At 41.0% G+C, this 23145-nt stretch overlaps 1 protein-coding gene and 1 long non-coding RNA gene across 3 annotated transcripts in view; one reads left to right on the forward strand and one right to left on the reverse strand.

Moving 5' to 3' along the window:
- LOC149864708 (uncharacterized) overlaps nucleotides 1–23145 on the forward strand; it is a 56911-nt gene that overhangs the window by 27718 nt on the left and 6048 nt on the right. The window contains exon 2 of the long non-coding RNA XR_016442238.1: nucleotides 13790–13918. This is a non-coding gene — a long non-coding RNA (uncharacterized LOC149864708). The remainder of the gene's footprint in view (nucleotides 1–13789; nucleotides 13919–23145) is intronic.
- PLCL2 (phospholipase C like 2) overlaps nucleotides 18591–23145 on the reverse strand; it is a 188134-nt gene continuing 183579 nt past the window's right edge. For both annotated transcript variants that reach the window (XM_090046589.1, XM_090046590.1), the window contains exon 7: nucleotides 18591–22959. In XM_090046589.1, coding sequence (XP_089902715.1) covers nucleotides 22780–22959 — 180 coding nt within the window. In that variant the 3' untranslated portion in view covers nucleotides 18591–22779. The remainder of the gene's footprint in view (nucleotides 22960–23145) is intronic.

The raw sequence follows: 23145 nt of genomic DNA on the forward strand, positions 1-23145 counted from the left end.
TAGCATTATGCAATTGCCTCCTTTTATGGCATAATCAGATTTACTATGGCACTTCCTCTGCAATGCCCTGGCGCTTGCATCTGTATGAGAACTTTGCCTTAGTAATGGAGAGCTGGGGAAAAGTAAAGACTTGAGCAAAACTGCAAACCACTTCCCCCCACTCTCACCCCGGATACCATTTTTTTTTTTAAATTAAGAAAATATGCATCCTTCTTCCTGCATGTTTTTCTGCAAGTCTAGCTTCAGGAGCCTTTGAAAAGTAATTTAAAGAAAAACGTATGTTGTGACTGGTGCAAAAAAATAAATTTATTTAGCTTCTATACCATTAAACAACATGTTCTGACTTGAGAAATGAATGAGGAATCTATGGTTTGTGTTATCCATTAACATTTAAAAGCCAGAGTTGGAGGAATGAAGAATATTATTGAGTTTAAGAGCTTTTTAGAAACTTGTTTAATGGATCAGGGCAGGAGGCTCCATATGCATATGGATTTTGTAGTCACCTGAGCAGTAGGTAAGTTGCCTTCCTACCTACAGTGGGCGGCTACCTTTAAACAACGGTGTCTGTGTTTAACTGGTTATGTACTTGTTGTTAATGAACAACATGTGATAATTAGAGACTGGCAAAATAGTGCAGATGAATTAAAAGTAATCCTTGCCTTGATACGGAAATTTGTATTGATTACAAATATGAACATTTCTCAAGATAAGGCCTATGTATTTGAGATTCACCCTTTGCTAGTACTACAACATATAACCACACATTTCAGTTTCCTTTCTCTTTGTCTGAGTGACCTAGTCTATAATTATGCTAGTGGTTTATGGATGGCCAGAAAGTTTTCTAAATTTGGAAGTTAAATAACATCTGTCACCACCACTAGACTGAGAGATTTAATATTCAGAAAATATATATACTTTCAATGATTATTTGTGTCATTGGATAGTTGCATCTTCTTTTCCTACATATAGGGGCAAATTTGACATAAAACAGGGAACCATGAGACTTGCACTCAACCCACAGTGTGATGTCCTGTAAGGGAGAAACCCAACCCCCTGCAAATGGGAAAGGTCACACTTGTGACTGAATTCTTAATCTTCTATTAATAAGCCAAAGGAATGGAGCAGTGCTTAGGGAAAAGAGGTAGGGTTTTCTAGGATTCAAAGGACAATTGGGCACCCAGCAGCCTGCAAAAGTAAGTAGACATCTATTATAACACTGTGCCTTTGGCAAGCACTGCTGGAATTAATACAAGAAACAGGACTGAAGCCCTGATACAAAATCCATTGGAGTCGCTGGAAAATGTCTCCCTAGGAATTTGAATGTACACTTGCAATCCCAAGCAATGTCTGTAGCCATAACTAAGATACAGAAAGGAGGTTGAGCAGACCACCAAAACCAGGATACAGCTCATAGAAAATAAGTGGATGCCTAATCCACATTGAGATCTCTGCTCCTATAGCTATTCTGCTACTGGCCTCAGAGCTAGGTGGTTCAAGCTGGCTTTGATCTGTCTGAGTAGGAGTGTAGTTACCCATGGTTTAAAAAAATAAATAAATGACCCTCTGTGTGAGCTCCCAAATTCTGATGGCAACATTTTCAATAGCAGGCTTTCGCATCCGCTCCCTTACTTACATTTATCTCCCTCTTGTCAGCCCTTTGGTGTCCAGACCTAAAAATAACTCAATACCAGCAGTTTAAAATAAACTTCCCTACCTCCCCAGGGGCCTCTCCAAGTACTTGTTGACCTGTAATTTGCCTGATCCAAGTGCTGTATTATCGTAGCAATGGCTCAGACGACCTCACTTGATGCCTTCAAACAGCTACCTCCCAACCTTTAGTGCACCCAGCTAAGAATAGCTACCACCAGAAAAATTCAGGCTTATCAAAGCTGAGCGCAGCGGGCACTAATAAGCAGCCACTGCTTTTTCTTTCCCAGCAAAGCAACAAAAAGCACAAAGCTACTGAAGATCTGTTTACATAAATTTTAAAAAGGAAATTTCTTCTTTTACCCTCCACGCATTATTATAGATTTAATTGAAGAGCTCCCCTGGGGGGTTGCCTTGGGAAAGGTTATAGCCTGGTAAGGCAAAATTATCCCCATCAATTGTCAGCTCTTTAACTTAATGATGACAATCATGAGAAGCTCACTCTATTCTCCAGAATTACATAAACCACTTAATTAGATTAATTAGCAAAATAATATTATTGCAAAGACTGTGGCTTAATATAACATTGCCAGAAAGAAAAGGTGCAAAAAAGCAAGTCATGTCTAAATGAAGAGATGCCATTTTCTAAGCGGCCGTGAATAATTAAAAATGGTGTTTTCCTTCTTGTTCAGAGGTATGTGAAAAAGCTCAGGCCATTAGATATCTTTGGCATGCAGCCGATTACGGTTTTATTTGCCTGATACAATAGGCACGATTTAGAACAGTGTCATGAATGAGAATGTATCAATAGCTGGCTCTTCAGCCTACTACCCAGTAGGAAAATGTGGGAAAACTAAGGAAAAAAATACTGAAGGTCAGATCATCAGTGCAATGCTGGTGCTGTGCTTTCTCTGCCCACAAAAAAGAACTGATAAAAGCAATGTAAATGAACTAAGTAAAACTTTAGGAGGTGTGGTGGTTGGAAGGGAGTTGCTTTGTATGTTTATAGCACATCCTGAGGTGAACTAAAGTTCAATTTTAAATGTCCTGTTAATACTTACCATAAAGTAGGTTATGTTCGTTAACAGGAAAAGGATCCTGTTTTGTTTGAAACCTCTCTGATCTCTTATCAAATTGCTCCTTTAAGTAACCTCGGTTTGCCTTTCCTTCATTTAGCAACATGATGTTTGGATGTATGTTGGACTCAGTGTGTGTTCAGTGCAAGTTTGGTCTATTGTGTTGAGTATCAAGAAGATCTCCATGGCTTGGGACAGAAATTACACATAAACCGGTATAAGTGATTAGAAACTGGTTCAAATCTGTAACACAACAGAAGTTCAGTATATATAAACTGCTTTCAAAATGGCCAAAACTGGTTTGAGATAAACCTGGGTGGATATAGTATCAGACTTAATTGATTTAGGTTAAATCAATTTATTGAACTTCTGTCCCAAATCCCCTCCAGATTCAAGTTAACTAAGTCCTCCAACATTGCAGGATGCTTTTTCACTCCCACACAAACCTTCCCGCACAGGATGGGCAGGCTAGACTTGACCTACACTGTTTGCTCCAGCTTCTGGCCTGGGCTGCTGCAGGCATGTGGCTGCATTTGCACAATCAGAAATGAATGCCCATTCATGTGTTTATTGGTTCAATCTACACAGCTTAGACTAACCTGCAAAGATTGAATCGACTCGGCCTTAGGCTTTCTGTATGTCTGTACTTGGCCTGTAAGAAAAGCATACATGTCCAGTAAAAAAAGTGTGGTGCTATCAATGTCATACATGCTCCCTACAGTCACCAGACAATAGTGGACTATAGGCTCTCTCTAAAACTTGTGCAGCTCTCTCTTAATTCTTGGAGACAGCACTTGGCATTGGTTTGTGCCTTTTCCCCTCTCCTAGAGAGGCCTTCACATTTTTCTTATAACTAAGCGTGGTGCAGTTTCTAAAACGTCTTGCATATCTTCTCACCAATGTTCAGACCAATGCCATTGTTGGGTCTTGACTTACAAGAAGCATTCATTTAAGCTCACATGCTGGTCTCGCATGCATTTCTATACTTTCCATGAAGATGACCTTATTATGGCCATAACGACAGTTGAAAAAGAGGTTGGATTAAAAACTCTTGTGTCAACCCTTCTTTGTTCATAGAATAGTCTGAGCTTCATATTAATCAAGCAATTCATTGCTTGTTTTCTTTCCCAAATCTCACTACTGTGAACTGAATTTTTCAGATACCAGAATGGTCTTCCCTTTCACTTGCATAGGACAAAGACCGTCAAATGATCTCCTACACTGTTTGTTGACTTTCCTAAGGGAATGAGAAGAGATGCCATTTCAGGGAGATGTCTTGGATGTATCCAACTTCACTCTTGGTTGACTCAGATACCAAAGCCAGCAAATGTGAGAGCACATTCTACCAAACCCCATGGCTTCAGTTCACTTCAAAATGTGTCCATCTGCAAGACCATGACAGAATTCCATGTGTATCTCTACACATGATTTCCAGTAGTATAGGCAACTCTCTTTTTGGTTTTATCTTTAGTGAAGGCAGCCCTCCTTACCCACTTAACTATTAAGCTGTTGGTAGGCATCTCCCACTGTGATATGTACAAGGACTAACAGTTGGAAAGTAAAGAAGAGTTACTTACCAGTACCGTAACTGAAGTTGACACTGCCCCTGTTTTTACCTGCCGTTACCCCTCCACTTCAGATTCCTGTGCTTGGGGACACCACAGTAAGGAAGGAACCGGAATGGTGGTTGGTTCCCCTGTTGACTTGACACATGCCAGATCAACACTCGGGATCCCAATATTGTGATGTTAGACAGGAGGGTGTGATGCAAAATTATAGACACACACACAAACTACACAAGCACCACTATGAGTTCACACACACATAAACACACACTTTCATGGCTGTGTGTTAACTCTAGGGGGCGTTTGGGTAACTTGGTGCTTGGGGTTACTCAGAGTCAAGTGGCCCCTTGAGGGGTTACTTGAGGTCAGTGTGCCCCAGGGTTACTTAGAATCACTCAGTGCCCTAGGGTTACTTGAGGGTCACTGGGTGCTGGGGTGGAAGCAAGGGAAAAAGCTGGGTGTTTGGAGGTGGCAGAGAGCAAGAGAGATGGTCTGAAGCTCAGAGGGGCAGAGAGCAGAGGTTGGAGAAGGGCCAGGAGGTCAGTAAGACAAAAGCCCAACTCAGGGTTCCAAAATAACAGTTTTATTAAACAGGCAACACACTACACAGCCCCATGAAGTCATTGGCACTCTCTCTCTCTCTCGCACACACACTCACACACACACACACACAAAATATGGTCGTAGGAGAGGAAAGGCTTAATAGGGGGATTTGAGGTCCAGGTATGTAGAGGCAGAGTTCAGGTCCCTTGCTTGGGGGAAGAAGGTGGGTGATAGCTATCTATCCCAGGCTCAGAGTTGATCCTTGATAGCCAGTTGGGGTCTTCTCCAGCAAGGTGTTGTCCAGAGGGGGGTTGCCAGCAGGCCCTCTGGGTGGATAGGTGGCATGGCATAGTGCTGGTCCAGATGGAGAGGGCATCCCAAAGAGGTCACACTCTACCACCCCTTTTATAGGGGTGGGCTACCTGTGTCTACTATGGGAAGGACACGTCCAGTCAAGGACAGTTCTGCTCATATGCGTACATGCAGATCCAGGTGTCCTCATTGTCTGGTGGGACACAATGGTGGGGTTACAGGTTTCTTTAGGTTCTTTATCTTTCAAATGCTGGGTTTTGTCTTTATTCCTGGGTGAGTCAATGCAAAGCAATGGTCCAGTCATTGAGCTGATTGTTCAGTAGAGGCCTGCTACCATTATGCCTCAAGCACTCTTGTTCATTCCCATTCATTCAGGAACTAATTTACATGAGATTGGTTAGACATCAGTCACAGTTACAACATGCTATACAATAGGTTATACCTGGGTAAAGGACACAAGATGGAGGTTTGACATACAAAATGGAAATTTGACGTTACTTGACATTACTTTACAGACACAGGCCTAAATCATATAAATTCAATATAAAACCGTAAAAATCAATACAAACATAATAGAACACTATTGCAATATAGAAGGGGCTTGTTATTATAAGGGAGTATAAGACCTTATCTTGGTTTATCTAGTACTACTTGTAATCACTTATAAGGGATAGAGAGGGCAGAAAGAAAGTCAGAAATAGGGGAAGGGGAGGGAATGTATTTAAAAAAAAAAAGAAGAAAAACTCGGGTTTTGCTACATCCCAATGCCTTTATGACTTTGGGACAGTGCACAAAGATAGCTTGACTCATACTTGCACCCAGTCAGGCTGGAAAAAAAAAGTCTGTGGTCCTATGGGAATGGAATCCCTGCCATGAATCAACCCAGAGGTATAACTGGCTGGGTGCAGTCCTCCCTCCTCCTTCCTCCTGTACCATCTTTGCAGGGCTATGGCTCTGGAGGCTTTGGCAGCAAAGAAGCAACAGTTGGAGTTCTCTGCTGCTGAAGGGAGATGCCACCTCTTTTGCCATGGATGCTCATGTTGAGTGGCCAAAAACTCCTGTTTTCGGTGGAAAAAAGGAAGGATGACATCAGCTCCCCCTCTACTACTGTACTGCTGTTTGACAGAACTACATTTCTCAGGATGCCCTTCCCTCACCCAGGCTGCTGCACTGCTTCTGGAGCTGAAGCCAAAAGATTGCAGAAGGGTGAGGTACCCACCTTCTTAGGCTGTGTCCAGGGATCACGTCCTGCTTGCCCACCTATCCCTATGCTACAGGAACAACACAGTACATCTGGAAGGACTACTGTTCCTGTACTTGTCTATCAAAATGGAAAGAAATATGGAGATTTAAATAATCAGACACTTGTTTAGTATTTTTGCTGTCTGCTCTTTCCATTTCATGGAGCTTGGACAGTGAAACTGAACTGCTGAGTTTATGGTCACTTTCCCTTGGTGGTGGTTTTTCTGATACTTAACCATAAGCCCAGTGTTGTTATGTGTGTATTGTTTCTGCTGTAGAGACGAGAGGCTAATGAGAAAGAGACTCTTTTCTTTGTTCCAGGGTCTTGAGACCATTTCCATTCATTTGGGTGTCATTTTATGAAACCTAAATGTGCCTGAAGCTGGTTGGCTGTTCAAAAATTTTGAAAATTGTATCATGTTTGATGGTGCAGTCATGTCTTTTCTTACAAAAATGCTAGTTTAGTGTTGTTCTTCCCCTCTTGGAGCTTCCAACTGAGTTTGAATTAAATCTTGTTTACCACATAACAACCCTCCTGGTTCCTGATAGATTTATACTACTAGAAACCATTGACAATGTCTCAGCCTTCAGCTGGTGTTTACAGCCTCACTGCTCAACACCATTTACATCAGAAATAATTGGCAACACAGCCTGTGTCCTCTAATCATCCCTACCTCTTCTCTGCTGCTTCTGCCATGCTATATCTGCCTTGGTGTTAAAGTGTTTGTGCACGTGAAGGAAGGAACAAAGTCCCACAGTAAGACATTTAAAGGCCATAAAATGTCACAACACCAGATAAACTGAGGATTAAAAAAAAAAGATGATTAATAGTGCAGAAAATTCATTGGAAAATGATAGGCAGTTAATACCACTTTTGCATGCAACGACTTTGCACAGCATTTCTATGTGATTTTAAATGTCATGTAAATGTATAAATTCCAAATGTAACCTTTATTATGAGAGCATCAATAACAGGAAAATTTAATTAAAGGATAAAAGGCTCACTAGAAACTCAACTTTTTTTTTGTCTTATAGCGAATTGGTAATGAAGTAAATGAATTCTGTGAAGGATTTCATTTCAGATATCGACTGACAAGTACAAAGAAAGCCCTGCCTACCAAATGTATTTTAATGAATGTCCCTCCCCTTTTAACAACTTCTCCTGTAGTCCTGAGTTAATTATTATTCCATGTGCCTTCATTACAATATATGAAAGCAGCAGCTGGACCTTTGAAATCCTCTCCAGTTTGTTTAATCCAAATAATTTACACTGGGATTTGCCACACTGCCACAGTCTATTACACCCAAGACCACAGCTGATGAATAACAGCTCTGTCAATTGCCCTGCCTAGCAAATTACCAACATGCACAGAGGAACCCAATATCATTATCGGCATTACAGAATACTACAGACAAAGTAATAGCAGCCTATGTTTCACTTGTTTTGTGCTTCCCCAGTGAAACTAGGCCATGGTGTCCTTCAAGTCATAATGAGAGCCACTATTGAGAGGATTGTCAATCCAAATAACAGAAGAAATGAGGCTTGACAGTTCAGAAAATTGGGGATAAATACAGCAGCAGAACCAATTACTATAAAAGGGCTTATTTTTCTCCATATTCAGTTTGAAATGACTAGAACGACCCAGGCCAAAGCTGTTGTTTAATTTCAACATGTATCATGATTTTCTTTTTCTTTGCCTGCATCTACATTCTTGCTGTGGCTCCAGTGTTTTGAAAACAAGACAGATAGTTTAATTTAGCACCTTTGCCTTTTCTGAAATAAATAGCTGCATTGAAGCCATAAGTAAAGGCATGTTTTGACATGACATGTTGCACTGTAGACTGTAAGACTAGCCCTCACTTCTGTCAGTTGTCTTTGTTGTGCATGTGGAACAGTTCTAAGAATTCTTTAGGTTTTTCCATTTGCTTGTACACTTCATTCATTTGATGTCCAGAATTAGTTAAGAGTGCATGCTATTAAATCTCCTTCCAAACTATTTACGGATCCGCGTTGATCCCTTGTATGCCATTTGACTTACGCTGCACACTCTTCACTGCATAGTATGGGAGTTGAGAGAGAATTCACTCTTTCTAGATATGAAAAGTTAAGTAACTAGTCAAGGGCTGTAGGGTGCTAATGCTCTTATATGGGTGGGGAAAGAGTTTACTAGTTAGGGCTGTAATCAATTCTTGGAGTTCAAAAAACTTCTTAGTATTTAGGTGGAGTAAGTCCTTCAAGTAGCCAAGAGAAAAACAAGTCCATTGCATTGTTATTTGCTCCACCAGAGATTAAAATAATACTTTATTTTATAATGTCATGTTTCACAGTAGACATCACCACTCTTAAGGCTCTTCTTGTTTTGGCTAACGCTAGTACCTTGCTAACTAGAGTATATTTGCAACTTTTTGCAGGTGTTGAGTCTATTCTTTATTGAACATGATTACATAGGGTTTGTCCCTGGAGTTTCCTTCAGTCCTCTCTCACAACCAGTTTCTTCTTTGGCTTGCTCAGGTGTTCAAAAAAGGGAAGCTGCAGTCACACCTTCACTTCTACATATTCAGCACTTTTTCAGTTCCTGCTGCTCCAAAATACTTCATCTCCTTCTGCTGATCAACAATGCACTCTCTCACTTCAGCAATAACCATGAAGACTTCATCAGATTTGCTAATTAAGGGTCTGCCCCATTTTTTTCAGGTTGTGTGGGGTGCAGAGCTTCTAGGAATCTAGGAGTTTAAACATGTCTTTCAGGAAAGCCCATTTTACCCAGAGTCCTTTGAAGCCTGTCCTCAGGGTGGTGAAGTCAGAACAATTTCTACAAAGCCAAAACCTTCACGTGTCTTCCCTTTATGATTATGCTCTTCCAGCTTAAAAGAGATTCCCAGACCTGTGTCCATAGACCCCCTCAGAAAAGAGGTTTCATAACCTTTTGAAAAGTAGTCGTAACTATAGATGAGCTGTTTCAGGCTCTCCTTCGTAGCTAGAGAACCTAGAACCCAGTTAGAATACAGGACCTCATTCATCAAGGACGTCTTTGTCATGTCAGTCTGCTACAATGATCTCTTCCACTCTCCCTGAAACTGATTTACCTGAAGGCTCGATTCGACATCCAGGCTAGTTTCTCCTGAGAGGGCAGGGTTGCCTACTGGAGACTGGAAAAAACAATCTGAGCTCCTTGGCACCTTCCGTGAGGCGAGTCCAATAGGTAGACTCCACCATGATCCGCTGGCTGGGAAATTGGCTTCGTGGTCAGACCCAGAGGGTTGTGATTGATGGCAGTCACTCATCATGGTGCCCTGTGACCAGTGGGGTCCCTCAAGGCTCTGTCCTGGGACCCGTACTGTTCAACATCTTCATTAACGATGTGGACATTGGAGTCAGGAGTGGACTGGCCAAGTTCGCCGATGACACCAAACTTTGGGGCAAAGCATCCACGCCAGAAGATAGGCGGGTGATCCAGGCTGACCTGGACAAGCTCAGCAAACGGGCGGACGAGAACCTGATGGTGTTTAACACCGAAAAATGCAAGGTTCTCCACCTTGGGAGGAAAAACCTGCAGCACCGTTATAGGCTCGGCAGTGCTACGTTGGTTAGCACTACAGAAGAAAAAGACTTGGGGGTCATCATTGACCACAAGATGAACATGAGCCTCCAATGCGATGCTGCGGCTAGTAAAGCGACCAAAATGCTGGCTTGCATCCATAGATGCTTCTCGAGCAAATCCCGGGATGTCATTCTCCCCTTGTACTCGGCCTTGGTGAGGCCGCAGCTGGAGTACTGCGTCCAGTTTTGGGCTCCACAATTCAAAAAGGATGTGGAGAAGCTTGAGAGAGTCCAGAGGAGAGCCACACACATGATCAGAGGTCAGGAAAACAGATCTTACGATGACAGGCTGAGAGCCATGGGACTCTTTAGCCTGGAAAAGCGCAGGCTCAGGGGTGATGTGATGGCCACCTATAAGTTTATCAGGGGTGACCACCAGGATCTGGGGGAACATCTGTTCACCAGAGCGCCCCAAGGGATGACGAGGTCGAACGGTCACAAACTCCTGCAAGACCGTTTCAGGCTGGACATAAGGAAGAATTTCTTTACTGTCCGAGCCCCCAAGGTCTGGAACAGTCTGCCAGCGGAGGTGGTTCAAGCACCTACATTGAACACCTTCAAGAGTAAATTGGATGCTTATCTTGCTGGGATCCTATGACCCCAGCTGACTTCCTGCCCTTTGGGCAGGGGGCTGGACCCGATGATCTCCCGAGGTCCCTTCCAGCCCTAATGTCTATGAAATCTATGAAATCTATGAAATACAGGCTTTCCAGTATTTTTTGGTTAGACAGGGTTTCTACACACAAAAGGAGCAGAAGTGGTAGCTTAATAGTTTTTACTCCTGTTTCCTGCATGTTAACTATGGAGAATACAAGTCTACAAGGGCAAAAGAGATCACTGGGAAAACAGGGAGGCACAAGGCCTTTTCATACCTGAAAAAAGACTGTGCTAGAATATCTGTAACAAAGCTAGTCATGCTGCACTTGGAAGGGTACCATAAGGGACAAACCTATTGTCATACAGATGTTAGGGTCAAGTAGTACTGTCATGACAAGTTGGCTTGATGTGGGGAGTTTCTAGGCTCCAGAACTCCTAAGGCAAGGGTTTCCACCCTGCAGCTCATGTGCCATAAATGACACAGGCAGCCAATAGGCATTACGGTGGTAGAGTGGGCAGGGAGCAGAAAACAGAGCAGCAGATTGCTGGGGAAGGGGATTGGAGTGGTGCTGTGGAGGGAGGGAGTGGGACTTAATTTGTGGCACACCTGCCAAAAAAGGTTGGCTCCCACTGCCACAAGATTTGTCTGTATGCTCACATCAGTCTCTTGATCTTCTTCAAAGCCAAAACACCCTACAGAGATTTTGAATACAAGTCTGTGGGCCTGTCTTTTCTAGAAGATCAAATGAGAGCTGTCTGCAGCTGCTTTTAAATTTGTCTATCAGACCTGAGGGCTTTGCACATATATATGTAATAGGCACCAGCTGTATTGCTAAAGCAAACATGCTTTTCTGTTATTGGGTTCCTCAGACTTCTGGGCATAGATGTTGAGTTGTACCCCTGAAGACTCCCATTTTCTGTTGGAATCAGATTCTGCAGAAGTTGCATAAGAAAGAACCACTTTAATTCTGGTCACCTGGAATTGGTCTTGGTCCCATGAAGAAGGGGTGAGTTACTGAAATCTTGTGAAACCTGGGGAACCCGATTCAGCTCACAGAATTTCAGATGAGTGTCCTGAATAGTTTTAGTGATACAGAACAGAGTAAAGCTACATCTACGTAGTTCTTGCAGTAGGTTAAAATTATTGGTAATGTCAGAGACTTACAGCAGGTTAAAATTAATTTCAAATTAAAAAATGCAAGATAAGAAGAATTGCATATGGATGTGCATGTGTGGTTTAGCTTGCCTAATGACCTGTCTCTGACACTGGTTAGTAGTACCAGTGCATCAGAAAATGATGCAAGAAACTTCCCATGACACTAAATTTCTCTTCCCATATTAGCATTAGCTGTCACACCTCTATGGTATTGTTATCCATAGAAGCATCTGAGACCTTTTATAAAACTTGCAGTTTTTTGGCTTAGGTGGCAGTGATTCCTGTGGCAATGAGTTTAGTGTGTTTTAATAATGTGTAGAAATTTCTTAGTTGATTTTTGTGTTTTCCACATTTTAATTTCATTTAATCACTTCCCCATTTATTTACATTTTAGAAGTCAAGGAGTGGTAGAACGTGCAGCCTAGAGAGACTACAGTGAATGTCAAGCTCTTTATAAAATGTAAGGCATTCAGGCCTGACTTCCTGAGGTGCTGAACAGATGGCGATCCCATTGACTTCAACCTGGATGAACGCTCCCTACTTCTGGTGAAACTATAAGGCCTTATTACACCCTTCTGTCTGAAGTGCCTTTGCAACCAGATGAGTCTATAAGAGCACTGACATATCAAATGAAAGCTCAGATGCTCCTGAATCTGAGGAAGGGTTGGCAGTGCCTGTAGGTATTTATCTAACCCTAGTGGCCAACCTGCACCAAGTGGCATAGGCAGCTACAATGTGTGGCAGGTGAGTCTCGGGCTCTCAGTAAAAGGCAGGTGCCAGAATGGCAGCAGGGCAGGGGCAGAATGCTGCTGTGAGAGGTGTCAAGTGTCACCACCAAGAGCCTGCACCCTCTTCTGCTCCTGTGGCTGTTGCTGAATTCAGGGCTCTGAATCCTTGCCCACTATATAAAACAACAGCAGTTGCAGGGCCAGAAAAGAGTTAAACTGGGTCTTGGTGGTGACATCTTCTCTTGTAGTGGTGTTCTGCTCCATGCAGCTGCAGCCCGAGGCTCAAATATCCCCTTTGCCCTCCATCTTGGGACCCCAGAGCACAAGCTCTAGAGTCTAGCGGGAAAGGATCAGTGACACTTGGGAAGAAGAGGGGGTGAGCTTAACTTGTGGCACATCCACCCAAAAGGTTGGCTGTCACTGATTGTTCTATACCAGGGGTAGGCAACATGTGAAGATACTGGATCTGGCCTGCAGCAACTGCAGAAATCAGCAAGCTGCAGCCACAGCAGGAGAGGAAGCATCTCCGGGGGTGTATCGCCTATCACATTCAGTTTATTCTCGCTGCTGCAGCAAAGGAGGCATCCTCAGGTCCTAGCACCTGATTTTATTTATCTATTCCCCTTGCAGAATCTCCTAAACACTGGGGAGTGCAGGGATGCAGCCCATGTTGGGGACAGCATCACAAGCAGCAGCCCATGGTGGTACAAGGTTACAGGGAATATAAGAACAGTAAGACATGAACAGGGATGGACTGTTCACCTCTTATGTGCAATCTTCACTCATCAGAGTATGGTATCTACTTCGTGTCTTGCTTGAGGTTGAGTCAGTGACTGTTATTTTGGAGCATAGATTTTTTTATCTTCTGGTCTGGTTCTTTGGAAAATATTGCAAGAAAGAGATGTACCTTATGGCAGCATTTGAGGTAGAACAGGAGGGCCTGAATAAGATTAACACAGATATAAGTGCAGGTGAAATCAATGCAAACTTTCAAGAATTGTAGAGAAAATGTACATCTGCTTTAAATGCTAAAACTGTGTTCAACTATATTGTATAGAAAGAGACTACTTGTAACAAAGAACTCAATAACTCTCATGAAGTTTCTCTTTTGGATCAGTTTGGATCATGTTCCATTATATTGTGTTGACTATGTTATAAACATTAAAAGAGGGTATATCCTTTTTATATTCAGTTGTGGAACATAACATTTATTGGAACTTGCCTATAGTGGGTCAAAATATGTAACTTGTCCTTCTAATGAGTCTGAGATGCCAAAAAAAACCCCAAATATAAAAGTATTAATATAGCCTTTTTTCCCCCAGGTGTTCAGCTGCAACAGAGAACAAATGCAAGAACTTAAATTGTGTGAAGAAAACACTTTTTTTGTGAGGGTTTGCCAAGAAAGATGTTACCGGAACACTGCAGTGCAGATGCTGCATTATCAGCTAATGGTGAGTTACCTTGGGTGTGGAATACACTTGCAATGTTGAGGTCTCATACTTTAGAAGTCAGTCTTCTGAAGTTGCCATTTAGCAACTTATAACATCCAAGGCCCTGGTGCAGTTTCCCGTCCGAGTTCCTGCAGGAAGGGAACCCAGGGTACCAATGCCTGCTCCGATGTGTGCTAAAGCTCATCAAACAGGCTTTATAGATTCATAGATGCTAGGGTCGGAAGGGACCTCAATAGATCATCGAGTCCGACCCCCTGCATAAGCAGGAAAGAGTGCTGGGCCTACATTACCCCAGCTAGATACCCCGGCTGCCGTATTGAAGTACAAGACATTGAATACGTAAGATGCTGTGCGCGCTTTAATTGAAGCAGCTCCTAACAGCTGCTCTTATTAAAGGACCACCTTCCCCCCTCCCACCCTAGAGCATGTATAAAGGCATCCCCAGTTAGTCATGGACCATATACTACATGGGCCAAATATTTCTTCTGTCTCAGGTCAAAGCTTTCTAGACCCAGTCCTGACTTAATGTGATAAAAGCACAGCAAAGTTATTCCTGTGAGTTACTGAGTACTCTTCAAATAGGCACTTTCATCAGCACAGAAGAGATTCAGCATGTGTCCAGGCTGGTGCTTCTATTGCCATGGGCCTGATGTGCATTTTAAAGTCTCGTAACCTGGGGACTACCAGCGCTGCAAAGTAATATTTTGTAGCCTGCAAACAAAAGTCTGATTTATCCCAAGGGCAAAATATTTTATTCTGGAACAGAGTGCAATCATACAAATGTCTATGCCCATTGTTCCACGATAAATACTAAAAAAAAATGTCCTGGATAAGAGGTAGGTAACAGCTTATCCTGAGTTATTGCAAAGTACGTTTCTACAGTTATTGCATTGTTGAATCAATGGCAGTAAATATATTCAACTGCTCACTACAACCTGATTAGGGTGATGTGTGTATGCATCGATTTCAGGGTATTTTTCTTGCGGGATAATCGCAGGCTTAATTTATCCAGGGAAAAATACAACATTCATTTGTCCTAGCCATACATATGTCACAGAGCCTAGTAGTCCAGTATTCTGCCAGTTATACTAACTCTTAGGTCTACTGGTTGCTAAAATCATATGGGAAAGCCTGCTTATAATGGTGCTTAGTTGGCTGATCCGTGCAATTGTTTTCAAGGATTTGTTTTGGATCACTGTTCAGAGATACGTGATCCTTACTTTCTTTTTGATTCTGTCCTGCTTTGTAGAAACTTTCCTGAAGCTTGCCAGTTTTCATTTATTTCATAACTATATTCTGGTTCTTATTGCTAGATCTGGCTAATTTGCTAAGGTAATAAAAGCAAATAGAAGGCTTTTAAAATTTCAGTGGGAAAATTAATATAAAAATAAAAAGTTTCATCTTAGTAGGGTCTTCAGAGCATATTATGGACAACATATTCTACCTCCCCACAGTAGTAGATGGATCTTTAGAAAGAAGGATGCAGTGCTGACAAACTGCTCCTGTCAGGTGGAGACATGTGGATGGAAAAGGCTAGTTTCCTATGTAACAGCAAGATTCCTAGCCTTGCAAACAGTGTAATTTCTTCATCCAGGGAAATTTCAACTTACTTTTTAATAAATATGACAAAATGTTAAGTATTGGCATGTCACAGTCTTGATGAAATGATGTCTGTGGTATCAGCCCTTTCTTGATTTTTTTTTTTTTTGGTGATTTAGAAATTAAATATGCTTAGAGATCAGTACAAACCCAGATCTCAACAACTCTGATATTTAGGATTTGAAATGTGGATCTGAATCATGGGCCTGAATGCCTTAGATTTTTTGGTTCTAAAGGAAAAACTTCTGAAGTGGAAAAAGTGTTGAGGCTGTTATAGCCCGCAACCACCGTGCTGAAAATGTAAAAATTCTTATTTGCTGCTATACAGCAGAGGCAACGAGTACACAAGATTACAATACTGACATCATCAGTACTTGGAAACCCAGAACTTATTTGCCACAGCTCAATCTATTTGGTTTGGCTCATATTTTAAAACCTGTACTAAGTAGCCAATTAGTAACTCCTGACTATGAGCAGCACACAACAATGGGGAAAAAAAGCTTCAGGATGTAGTGCACTTTGCAAAACAACATCTTGTGAAATCTTTTTTGAGTGAACATTCAAAGGACCAAAAAAATTGACTGTATTCTAGAGACAGTTTAATTCCAATGCTGTGTAATGTATTTAATCCATATCACCCTTATGGGTGGGGTGCTTAGGATTGCTTCGTGCATTTACCCAGTTACATACCATATTTTATCTGCAGATCCTAAAGTGCTTTACAAAGGAAATATAATCATCTCCATTTTGCTGATGGAGGAGCCAAGGCATAAAGGGGTAGAGAGGTTAAGTGAATAGCAAAATGGCAAAGCCAGAAACAATTTGCAGCTTCCAGCATAAGGCCATACATCTCTGAGACCATCCTGTCTCCTCTCCTAGAATCCTGGTGACTAACAACTATGATTGCCCCAAAAATATCCTACCACTGTAAGCAACAAAGAAACTACTCTGCCTACCCAAAAGCCCCTTTGCACATCCATATTTAAGCTCTAAAAACCTGCTCAGCTCCCAGCATAAACTTAAGTTTTACCCAGAGAGAAGGTTTTTATGAACGGAGCCTCCCGAGAGCACAGCTCCTCCTGACCTATCAGTGATTTTCTCACTGCAGGTCAATGGCACCTCTGCTAATTGTAAACCTCACAAAACTCTGCTTCTCTTTCACCTCATTACATCATTTTTGCCTCCTATCCTTTCTTTCACCAAGCACTTGGACTGGAGAAATCTGGGAAGGGAAGTGCTGTCTGTGATGACATCAGCCCTTGATGAGATCCCTCAGGCCTGCTGTCTTGGCCCTTCTGTTCTCCTGACAGCACTGTCCAACGCATTACTCCACCATGGATCCTCATGACGCTACAGCTTTATTGCCTCAGGAAGCCAAGGTATTAGCAGCGAGGGAGCCCCAAGCTCTTATATGTTGGTGCAGAGGAAATAGGCTATCTTTAGCTCCAGGCTCCCTGTAGCACCCCTACTTCTCTGCACAAAATCTTCTGCCCACCCACGATCTCATGTCCCTCTGTTGTTGCTGCTGTTCCCATGCGTCTTTGAGGTTACCCAGTGGCTTTGAATGCTGTCTCCTCCTGAGGACCTTCTGTCCTCTTTTCACTTCCTGTTTTTCTGCTGTGCCCCTCTTTTCTGCTTAGTTTCTCTCCTTAACTATCTGGGGAGCAGAGTCAACGAGCAGAAGGAGAAGTTTGCCGCTGTCTGGAAACAGAAATCAGCAGCAGAACTTGACAGTTGTGTCACCTCCTTGCTGAGAATAATTGACTATACTTACGTTATGGCTTAAGGTTTTTTTGCAGTTTGGAAATTTTCAAATTTGTTGTACTTGAATTCATTTGAAAAATGTATAAGAAGAGCTGGGATTTGAAAGATCTGTTGGTCTTTTATCTCCAGGAAGTTGTCGCGGGGGGGGAGGGGGAAGGATTGAACAAATGTGTGATTTTTTTTAAACAAAATTGCTAAATACTTTACCTAGCATAGTCAGTAGCTTCAGAATAAGTAAGCGTGATAAATGTGGAGAAATATGATGAAATTCTACTGACTGAAGTCAATAGAAGAGCTCCATTGACTTCTTCAGTACTAGTTTTTCACTCAAACTATAAAATTCAATTAATGATTTCAGTCTGTCTTTAACGTTAAATCTCAAGAGGGCCATATCTGTGGAGCAGTGAGGATAACTTCATATGATTGACTACTGCATGCATGCGTGCCTCTCTTTGTCTCTCCACCAGTGGTTCTCAACTTGCGGCCTGTGGGCTACAGCCCACGTGACATCGTGCATTACTGTCAAATAATAGATACAAAACATTTTTTAACTGGAAGTAAGTTGTGTGGATGCGGCCCACATAACACCATTGAGAGCTGCAAATGTGGCACACTACGACAAATAGGTGAAGACCCACTGCTCTACACATATGCATATATAATCTCATGAGTGTAAATATTTACTTTTACCCTTTTGAAAGTGTATCACTGAATGTTTTATGCTGGACTTTAATTTACTTATGACATAAAACTGGCTACAGTTTGGATGACAGATGGCCATGCTATACTTGGGTCATTTAGGGGTGGCCATCAAGCACACAGCAATTCCTGCAGGCAGCAAGGAAAAATCGGTACTACTGATAGAACAACATTCATGCACCAAAACAGGGAATTCATACAAAGGGAAAGAAAGTTTCTAAACTGGGAGAATGGAGAATTGGTTCTTCACAAACTGTTTCATTTGATTAAGAGACCACAGATGTCATTTTCAGTCATCTAGAAATCAGTTCCATTTTCCATGCTGACACTTTTGAATCATCTCTCTGTTACTTCAACTTTAAAACAGGAAAAATTCATATGGCAGCCAGCCATGAGATTTAAAAAAACATACATATACAGCAAGAGGCACTTTGTACTTTCTTAGGCAGCAGGGTTTTGAGATTTTAAGGGGTACCCCATCATTGCATTGAAAATTGCAACACATGTATTTGAGAGTTTATGGACAAAAAAAGGGAGAAATTAGAAGCATAGGAAAAGGAGGAGAAAACTGAAATCTCAGTTCTACTGAAGTCCCTGGGCTTATGCCACTGACTCAGCAAAGCCAGGATTTCAAATGTAGAGCTGAACTCTGAACTCCACTTCTGCAATCCAAATGTTGTAAAAGAATTAAAAAATGGGTTGATTTTTAGAGTTAAGTCTTCCTTTTGGGCAGGAGAATCCCTGAATTGTAGAATTCCTGAATTTGCTCTTCTATTATCCTTCTTTCAGCTCAATGTACAGACAACATGTCAAACGCACAGCACACCCCCATTGACTCCATCGATTGTTGAGGCACCTCTATACCATGAAACGGCCACTGATTGTCTCCAGGATTATGGAGCCATGAATGTACTCTTTGTACTGCTTACCCTTCTCAGCTGTTCTTGATGATTACTGAGAACAGCTGGAGACTGCGATCACAGTTTAGATGAACACCTAATTTGGGCACGTCTAGTCATATCTTTCAGTTCTTTTACTGAGCAAAATACAGTCAACATTTAAATGACAAATCATGTCTTTGTGACCTTTTTCTCAGTGCAGTAGTGTTTTCTTTTTGGATGATACTATATTTGACCTATGCCTCTACAAATATCTTAATTTGCTTACTATTGTTTGCCAGGGCTGAGCAAAAGAAGAAAGGCAGTTCATTGAAGAACAATATTTTGGGGACCATTTATCACAATTCAAATTCATATAAGCAATTCATGCATTTAATGGTACATGAAAGAAAAACTGCCTAAAAACAGTGTGTAAATTTAAAGCAAACTATAATTTGATTTTTTTTTCTTGTACTGAATACTTGGAAAAGAGCCACCAGTGTCTTGCTTTATGACCTGAAAATAAACAGTGTTAAGGATAACAGCAATTAAATTAAGTTGCATCAGGGATGAAAGGACTCTTTGATGAGAAGATACAATTTAGGAAATATGGATTAACAAATTGGGTCCTTGCTTAACAATCATACAGTCAGAGAGAAGTAGGGATAGAAAGGACCCCAGAAGGTCACCTAGTCAAACTCCCCTGCTCAAGGCAGAATCATGCCTGACTAAACCATCTGTCAAGTGTTTGTCTAGCCTGTTAAAAATTTCCAAGGATAGAGATTTCATAATCACTCTGGATAACCTGTTCCAACACTTAGCCACTTAACAGTAAGAAAGTTCTTCCTAATATCCAACCTAAATCTCCTCTGCTGCAATGTGAGACTATTACTCCTAGTTTCATTTCCCATGGCCACAGAGAATCATTCGTCCCTATCCTCTTTATAACTACCCTTCAGATATTTGAAAATCATTATCAAACCTCCCTGTCTTCTCTTCTCAACCTAAATAATCTTAGTTCTTTCAGCCTTTCCTCATGAGCCATCTTTTCCAGACATCTGGTAATTTTTGTTGCCCTTCCTGGATTCTTTCCAAACTGCCAGCATCTTTCTTGAAGTGCGGCACCCAAAACTGGACACAGTACTCCACAGGAGGCCTGGCCAGTGCCAAATGGGGTGGAAGGATTACTTTCTTTAATTTGCAAGCAATGCTACAATTAATACAATCCAGTGTGCTTTGGTGTTTTTTTGCAACAAGATCACACGGTTGGTTTATTCTGCCTAAGGTCCATTGTAACCTTGAGGTCCTCCTCTGCAATACTGCAGGTTCACCAATCATTCCCCAGTCTGTGTGTGCATGCAACTGTTTTAGCCTAAGAGCAGGATCTTGCACCTGCTAAAATTAATTCAGTTGATTTTAGACCATTTATCAAGGTTATTCTGAATCCGAGCTCTACCCTCTAGAGTGCCTTGCAACTACTAATTTGGTGTTGTCTGCAATATTAAGCAATACCAGATCCAGGATGGACCCCTGGGGAACACCACTTGATTCTTCTATCCAACTGAACATCAACCATTGATAATTTACTGTACTTTCATCTAGTCTGCATATTCTTAACTTACTAATGAGAACATCATGGGAAATGGTGTCAAAAGCTATTATAGCAACCACTGCTCTACCCCCATTCACAGAGCCTGACACCTTCTCATAAAATGAAATGAAGTTGGTCAGGCATGACTTGCCCTAGATGAATCCATGCTGGTTGTTCCTGCTCAACTTGTTCTCCTCTAGGTGCTTAAAAATAGATTTGTTGATGACTTGCTTCATGATCTTTCCCGATATGAAGGTCAGACTGATGGGTCTATAATTCCCCGTATTTTCCTTATTCCCCATCTAAAAGATGTGCACTATGTTTGCTTTTTTCCAGTCATGCAGGACCTCACCCAACTTCCATGTGTTTTCAATGGCTCCAAAATTACCACAGCCAACTCCTTCATTACTTGAGGATGCATCCTGTCCAGCCCTGCTGACTTGAAACCTTCCAGCTTCTCTAAAGTAATCCATAACAGGTTATTCCACTATTCTAAGCTACTTATCTCCTCTCCTATCTTTGCTGCCAATTTGACTTGGCATCTGGTAGCTGGTCTTACTCATGAAGACTGAACAATAGCATCTGCTGTTATGATTTCAGAAGTCTGTACTTCATTCTTCTGAATGCAATATGCATGCTTCTTGTAGATTTCCAAGTCCATGTGATCTTTTGATGCATCTTCTCAATTATAAGCCATTTTAAGGCATTATAGTACATACAGAACAGGACTATGTATGAATAATGTATAAAAAGAAACTTTCCTTCAAGGAATGAATCCAAAAAACTTTTGTTAAATGGTTAAACGTTACATAAACAAATATTGTATTTAATTGTACTTTTTCGTTTTATTTAAGCACATCACAATGGAGTGATTCTTTTTTTAAGACTTACTCTTTTTCTTCTTCTCTTTCTCGCTCTCTCTTTTTTTTTGAGAACAAATTTTATTGGTATTGGATAACTATAGGGTGTACATGGATTTATGATTTATTGTTTCATGGGCATTTGAATTGAAAGCATTGTCACCAAGTTAAAACTCCCCATGATCCACTTCAACTCATGCATTACGCCTGTTTTGGTGGTTAATTCAACAGACTTTGCAGGCTCAGGGCCTTGCTTTGGTAGCTAAAAAAAATTGTGGTGTAAATATACCTTAAAAATAAAAAAATAATATTTCTCAATAAAAATCTCTCCCTGCTGAAAAAATGCATGTTAGTTTTTGTATGAATATACTTCATTTTCTAATTTATTGTACTGCATGATATACTTCACATTATTGTCAAATCAGAAGCAGTAAGAGAAGAAACTTAGCTGGTATAGCTATTTTACATTGAGAATATTAACCACTGTACCTTTACCTAAAGTAACAGCAATAAGGTTTTTACAAACCTGCTAGCTGAGTTATTGCCTACTCTGTAAGGAAGAAAATACTTGAAAATCAAAAAATAAAAAACGTTAAAATTTTAGTTAAAAGCTTTACTTGTCTGGGAGTAATATCATAAAACTTTTTTTAATGTGAGCACTTCACTTCACAAAATGAAAAATTATTTACAACATTTTACTCGCAGTTTGGTCACTTTTACATTATGTATACACATTTGCAGAAGTTCTTAGGCAGGAATAAGTATGCATCTTCTAACAGAGTATCAGACAGATTGCACATTTTTCCTTTTATGCAATGGCTCTCCTATAGTGCACTGAGTAGTCAGCGAGCACTGTCTAATTACATTCTCTTTTTTATTATGGCTCAACAATAAAAAAACAACAAAACAATACCACTTCAAAACCAAATACTTCTGAGTGTTTGAATTACACATTCTATAAAAGCTGTGGATTTATATTATTGACCCTGATTTTCATAAATTAGGTGTACAATTACATATCTGGTTAGCACAAGTATGTAATGAATTGTGCATTAAAAAAAAATCAAGGATTTGCACACCTAACTGTTTGAAAATCAAGGCACCGTGTCAACTTCTAACCTGTGAACCCACCTTCACCTAAGTTACGGCTCATTTTCCTTAAGAAAAAGCAGTTTTCTCTAGGAAACTACAATGAACTTTTCAGCACACTGTTACTGAGTTATGACATCTTTTATACATATACAGTAAATTTTGGCCAGCAGTATAATTTCTGTGTTAAACAATGTCATTGCCTTCACCCGCAGAATTGCTACGTACATTCACAGTTTCAATAGATTGTAATTAGCTTCTCCAGTTGTGCTTTAAAAATTCCAAGTATTTTTTTCAAGAGTACAAGTGCAAAGCAGATGCCTGTGCAGCTACAATTGGTCACAGAGTTATAAACTCCATAATTATGAGCAGAATGTTCTCTCAGTCTCCAGTTTCATCACCTGCTTTCTCAGGTATGGCCTCCAAGCTTCGACGGGGCTTTGAGATTTCTGTGTTTTCAGTGCCTCGTTTATTAAGTCCACATGAAAGTGCGGCATAATGGATTTGCTTCAAGTTCTCCAATGCCTCATTTTTAGCATATTTGAGAAGATCAGCTTGTCCCTGCAAGAACAAATGCGGTTAAAGTATCCAATCAAGAAGACTCCTTGCAGTTCCAATTTTGTTGTACAATTGTTGCGTGCTTTAAGATCAAACCCAGATTACTTTGTGTTAGCAAGAAGCTATGCCATTTATTTGCTCCGGAGCCAACTGACTAAATAAACAAAAGAACAGGAACCTTCTCTAGTC

Source organism: Crocodylus siamensis, chromosome 5, assembly GCF_052110815.1.
Source record: "Crocodylus siamensis isolate JL-2025a chromosome 5, ASM5211081v1, whole genome shotgun sequence".
Taxonomy (NCBI): Eukaryota; Metazoa; Chordata; order Crocodylia; family Crocodylidae; genus Crocodylus; species Crocodylus siamensis.